The 6,609-nt window shown below is 41.1% G+C and overlaps 1 protein-coding gene across 12 annotated transcripts in view; it reads right to left on the bottom strand.

Moving 5' to 3' along the window:
- Positions 1 to 1,044: 1,044 nt before the first annotated feature.
- Positions 1,045 to 6,609, bottom strand: part of lingo2 (leucine rich repeat and Ig domain containing 2) — a 336,136-nt gene continuing 330,571 nt past the window's right edge. For 11 of the 12 annotated variants that reach the window (XM_079631502.1, XM_079631507.1, XM_079631508.1 and 8 more), the window contains one exon: positions 1,051 to 3,948. In XM_079631502.1, coding sequence (XP_079487628.1) covers positions 2,089 to 3,936 — 1,848 coding nt within the window. In that variant the 5' untranslated portion in view covers positions 3,937 to 3,948 and the 3' untranslated portion in view covers positions 1,051 to 2,088. Of the gene's footprint in view, positions 3,949 to 6,609 lie in introns of all 12 variants that reach the window. The other variant, XM_079631509.1, reaches the window with a different exon arrangement.

Below are 6,609 nucleotides of genomic sequence, written 5' to 3'. Positions count from 1 at the left end.
CTTTGTAGGGACTTATTAGGTCAGGGATGATTAATTTAATGTCTGTGAGTGCTGTTGTGTGCGTGTTTTTGTGGAGTAGACTTTCTAATCCCCTTGAGTTGAAAATGGCAGCATCTGACCCATTAACCGCAGTCAACCTAATTTTAGTTTTCTCAGGCAATAGTGCGAGCGTCCTTCTCTCTGTCCGGAGGGACCGCAATAACACAAACCAAAATGAGCGAAAAGGGCCAATGAAACAGATTTTGCATATGGTCCTTTGGGCTTGACTGAGATTAGAGAAATTAGAATATTCCTAACGTTGGCCAGTAATCCCATAGTGCCTTTTGGGAAATCAATACTGTTACAAAAAAGGACCAGGGTCTCAAATTAGGTCTCCCTTGGCAGCAGTGGGATATCTCCTTTGACGGACGTCTTTATGGTAATTGCACAGCCTTACAAACCTTGTTTCAAGACACCAAGACACTACTTGTTCTGGTAACTTCATATGTTTGTGTTCTGACTTTCTTTAAAGAAGGACTAGGGGGGGAAAAGGGGACAAAAAGTTCTAACTAACAATTAGGAAGCAATAAAACATCTCTCCCTTGTCAATTTGTATAATTAGTGCTTTCACCCACTGTGATTTTCATGCCTAGTGTTTCTCAACACATTGTTCATCGGCATGATGGATGTAGGATGGATGTGGCATGATGGATGTATCTTGCCTACTCATTTCCCTCATGTCACTGGGTTAACAGCTTTTTCTAGAGATTTTTCTCTAGATAACATGTGCTTCCTGCTCTTGAGATAAAACATGCAAAGTATCTTAGTTCAACAGCACTTGGTCTCATCTTGTCCTTGTATTTCCACTGATTCAACCAGTTTTTTTTAGTTCAACCTCAATTTGCCTAACAATGTTTGGCCAGCAGAGTTATATGCAAACCATTAAATTATATGTAATTAAATTGTCTTTCAAAGTACATCCAAAGAAACACTGTACTTAGCAGTGTGCAATAACATCAATTTAAATTCATAATTTATGAAATTAGATTCGTTTAAATACAACATCAGAATACAAATCAATATTCTTTATTCCACATACATGTATTTTTTTCTTTTACTTTGAACTGTTTACAATCTAAATGATTCAACAACAAAATGAGAAACTACCACAACAAAGTTGAATTTCTTACTAGGGAAAAAAAGGAAAGGAAAAAAAAAAGAATAATAATGGTAGCTTGACTTGAAATGAAGACATTTTGTATTTTGTACCAGAGAAGGGGTTAGAGTCATGGAAATGGACAAGAGCACAACTAAAAATGGCATGTGTCAATTAATGTGTATACTTACATCAAAATCAAAGAAAAAAAATCATGAATTTAAACCATTTGAAAATCTTCACCTTGTATTATTGAGTTTGAACGTAAAGGCTTTTGTTAATAAATAATCTCTCTTCTTTTTTTTCCAGATTATTAACAAATATAATATTCTTCATATCAGGAGAATAACTTGGGGTAGACAAACGGCATACACGTTCCTCTGAGTAACATTTCACACCAGCAAAAGCCCTTTGTCCTCCATCCTCAAACAGTTTGAGTAGCGAGACGATGGCTTGGTCATACAGCAGTTCCTTTGAATCATGGGAAATGTGAATTTTGGCGATAATTGCATTTTGTGAACAATGCAATAAAAGAAAGTGTTTATACATGTTTACATACACATACATAACTGAGCATTACGTACATATATGCAGGATAATGAAGGAGAGAACAGATTCCCGATCATCTGTTGGTCGCAGTGAGAAAGCATGTGCGAGCCTCAGCAAATAAGAGTAATACTTGAATTTTACAAATTGGTTCTGTACACAATTTGTGTTGGAGTGTTGGTGAACATCCCCTTTTACCAAGAGGGTTTCATACAAATTGAAAATAGTTTATTATTGACACATATTATTCCCTTTGCGTATCCAGTAAAGTCCAAGCTGAACCAAAGCCTGGATTGAATCTTAGGGACTGTTGAGTTGCCTGGCATCGATCTGATTAATTCCTGTTCCAGGTACTATTTGTCAAGCCACGATCTGTGTAAATTCCAACTGGTATTACTTTAAACGGTTTAAATCATTTTCATGTTAAAGCGCCGTGGCCCAGCACCCTGGTCCGCCTCCTCAGCGGAGGTCCCATTGGACTTTGAGCGTGGCACGTACTCAATATCAATGTTGTTTTTATGTTTGCCTTTTCCTCGACTCCACACAAACAGGAGCAGGAAGCAGAAGAGAACCACTCCTAGGAATGTGAAACAGCCCATGGCTGTAGAAACTAAGATAGTCTTTAGATCAAGGCCAAAGGTCACATTAGGGAGGTTGGTACCGTTGGCAGTGGCATTGCTTGTATCCGTGTAATGCTGGGTCCTGTTGGCATACAGCGAGCCCAGACTTTTCACTGCCAGTGATACCATAAGAGTGTCATTGCCCGCTGTGTTAGAGGCCACGCACATATACACACCATCATCCTGAACCTCTGCCGCCTTGATATCCAGCGAGCCGTTGTTGTGGACCGTCACCCTGCCGTGGCTCCTGTTGGTCAGGTGTTTCCGGCGTGGGGTGACCCAGAATATAGTGGGCAGCGGTGCCCCCTCTGCGTTGCAGTGTAAACGGGCCGACTGTCCCTCCTCCACTGACACCATCTGAGTCCGATTTTCACGGATCTTCGGCTTGGTGCAGGTCACGTAGTAGGACAGCAGGGTCTCTTTGAACTCCTTGAAGGGGCGTCCATGGATGCCCTCCGGAGTGCTGCACTCAGGCTGGATGTCACCGAAAGAAATGGAATGACGCCTCTGCTGCAACCACATGAGACGACAGTCGCACACCAGAGGGTTGTTGTTGATCAACAGCACCTGTAGAGTCTCAGGAGCATGAAATACACCCCTCTCCAAGGTATCAAGACGGTTGTGGGAGACATTTAGCGAGCGCAGCCAGCGCATACCCTGGAAAGCATAGGGTTCAATGGACACCAGTTGAGATCCGGCCAATCTCAGCTCACGCAATTGGACCAGGTCCTGAAGCAGGCCACCTTCCACTGTTCGAATACGACTGTAGGAGAGGTTAAGGTGCGTGAGGTATGGCAAGTGGCGAAGAGCCTGGTAGGGGAAAAAGGACAAGTTGGTGTTGGTAACGGAAAGCGTGGTGAGGTTTAGGCCATGTAGAGAATTAGCGGCGAACAAATCCAGCGATGGCCAGTTGTCGATCTCTAGGTGTCTGAGGTGAAATAGCTTCTTGAAGGAGTAGGGGTGGAGAGAGCTGATACTGAGGTAGCGCATATGTAGCCTCACCAGGTTGTGTAGGTGGGACAGGGCATCTGTGGGCACCACCGTCAAGTTACAGCGCTCCAGCGTCAGGCTCTCCAGTGACAACAGTCCACTGAAGGCCCGATGGGAGATGTAAACCAGCTCATTGTCTCCAACTTCCAATGACCTGAGGTTGCGCAGGTCCTGGAACATATAGTCCACCAGAATGACAACTTTGTTGTCACTGATATCCAGGTTTGTCAGGTTGGAGAGGCCAGAGAAGACGCCTAGAGAGAGGAGCTTGATGCGGTTGCTCTTTAAGCTCAGTGAGTGGAGGCTGTAGAGCGAGTTAAAGGCTCCGGGCTCAACGTAGGCAATGATGTTTCCACTCAGGTCCAGTTCTTCTATGTGTGGATAGGCAGCAAAGTCATCGGGGTTGACGGCCTGAACGCGATTCTTGCTGAGATCAAGGATTCGCGTCTCGATTGGGACTCCATCAGGGATGGCGTTGTAGCGCTTGCGGTGACAGATGACAGAGCGGCTCTGGGCGGAGCACTCGCAGCGGGAGGGGCAGGCCAGGGTGGAGCCCACGAACACGGCCACCAGGGCCAGCCCCAGCAAAGGCTGCCAGCAAGACACGGCTGTGTGCAGCATGATTCGATTTAAACAGTCCACCATACTGTCATGGCTCTGAAAGAAAGAGAAAGATTAAAAGTTAGTAACAAAGATGTCTTGACATATTATATTACATAGAAGCCATAAAGAATATGGCAAAATAAAAGGTTACTTAACAAACAAAAGGTTAACCAATACTGGTTAGTATTCTGTAACATTAAATACACAACATGGATTCATCAAGAACAGCAGGAGACACCACTCAATGGACTTGATATGAATTTGTTTGTACGGCACATAGAGAACAAACTGAAGATTGGTGTATCCATGCAAAAATAAAAGAAAACTGCCTCAGTTCTTGCTTGTGGGACTGTATATGCATGGATTGATTCTTTATTGTGTGCACATGAATTCACAGCCCTATGGGTGTCCTGCTGTTTTTCTTTTTCAGTCTGTTCAGTACTTTTGAAGATTTGAACTTTCTCAACATTTTTTTTTTTTTTTTGCAGGTTTTGCAGTTTTCAGTTTATTCATTAAATGCTAAATTATAAACATTCATAGACCACTACGTAGAGAGCAAAGACTACACAAATAACTTGTTGACTCAAATAAAAAGCCTTTACCATAAAAAAGTGTGGTTTGATTTTTCATGACACAATTTCCCTCATAACTTAAAAAAATATATACATCTACAGTAATGATTTGTAGAGCACCCACACATACACCATACAAATGTAAGACAAACCAGGATTAAAGTGGTTTCTAGACTCTGTTATGTATGTTTATTTGGCTAAAGAGAAGCCTTCTGTGACCGTCCTTTGTCAGAAATTATTCCCAGACCTTCATGAAGGCCTTGATTTTAAAGGTAACACTGTTTTATTGAAATTGGTGTACCTTCTATTGAACTTCAAAATGTAATGACTTGCAGTTCCTTGAAACAACTTTACTTCTCGGCTGACATTTTATTTTTAACCTTTCCTCTCCATCTATATGCATGGATCTATTGTGGTAACAACCACCTCTTGGACAAAATCAAACCCTACCCTCAAATATTTCTCATTGAATGTCCTTTTTGAACTGAAAATACGTCAGATTCATAAAATGTGTTGCGAACGACATTTCATGTTGACCTCAGAAACCCTGGCAGTGTGATTACTATTGTTTGGGGATGTTTTTTTGGCTCCGCATACTCAGCATTGTGTGAAATATCACACTGCCAGTCAAGTCACAGTGGTGTCTGCCTGTGTGCATCAGCGAAAACAAGCACTCACACATGATGCATGTGGAGACACTTTCATAAATGTCCTGCAGAGTGACTAAGTGTGCATGTGTTTGTTTGATTGTTTATGTAAATATGCAGTTTCATAGTCACATTTGAATGTGAGATGGCTGTTTGTACGCTGTTGCAGTCATAGTAACTTTTGCATTTACATTGCATCTGCTCTGAACTTACAATAAATTGTAGCATGCGCACGCCAAAGTTTGACCTCTAGAGGGCAGGTTTGCATAATGTGGTGATTCAGTAAAACAAACAAGGACATAATAGATTCAATCAAAAAAATTGCCATTCATTATAATAGTGTTCATTTGTAAATTTAGACAATATTTGAATTAACTATAATGTAATTTGAACATTTTATCAGAGCTAGATCCTAATTTTTCCTGGCTATTTGTAGCTTGCACTGTACATTCTACACAGGCAATTACAATACAATAAATGAAGACAATATATCATCTAAATTAAGTAACAAGACAAAACACTGCATCCTTCAGTGAACAGTACAAATGAATGTGTCAGGAATACGTAATGAACTAGATAGTTTAATGACCTAAACACACATTACAATTTTTTTTTGATGGTTCCTAAGCATTTGGCAAAGATAAATAAAACAATGTGATATTTGAGTAGAAAGTGTAAAAATGAATATCTGCAAAGCTCAAAATGAGTAGTGTGTGGGTGTGTGTTAGTGAAGCAGACAGATTGTGAAACAGGTTGTGAAAAGTGCATAGACATAGCGCCTCATCTGGTGTGTCATGGGCACACTCAATTTAAACAGAGAGAAAGAGGTGCAGAAACCCCACAGGCACAAAACACAGCCTGGTCGAGTTATATAACATGTATATGCGCTCATTATACGACATGAAATGCCACGAATCCACAGAGAGCAAATCACATTTGAAATCACCAGCCGCAATCTTATATGGTCTCCTCTTGCACGTAACAGTTAGGGTGCGGGTAGTGGTGGTGACAGGAGATGTATACAGGGGTCTAAGTATTGACAATTTTTTAATTCTACCCTGAGGATGATCAGTGAAACAAAACAAAAACAGGAAAAATAAAATGAAGAAAAAGAACATTACACAACTGCGCCTTGTTCAGACACAGTCTCTGTTTTGCCCGACCAAAATATATGCTAATCATCACAAAAAAGTATTTGGTGTCCTGTTTATTTCTGGCTTTATTTGCATTGCCAATTATGCCCTGAAACTAAACAGAATAGGAATAAATGAGACTTAGCATGATAACAAGAACACTTCCCCCTCATACTCATAGTAGGCCCATGTTTAGATTCCCACAATGAGCAATTTGAAGCATTAGGCTTGTGTTGACACAGAGAGCATAGTCTCCTAGAGAGCAGGTGCTCACAGGGAAGAAACGCAAACATGACACCAGTGTTTGTATCAAGAGTCTTATTAGGTGACACAATTAATATTTCTTTCACTTACAAGCACACA

This window comes from Phoxinus phoxinus (genome assembly GCF_949152265.1).
Source record: "Phoxinus phoxinus genome assembly, chromosome: 12".
Lineage (NCBI taxonomy): Eukaryota > Metazoa > Chordata > Actinopteri > Cypriniformes > Leuciscidae > Phoxinus > Phoxinus phoxinus.
The sequence above is the reverse complement of the archived record's forward strand: the minus strand, read 5'-3'. Positions and strand labels throughout refer to the sequence as shown.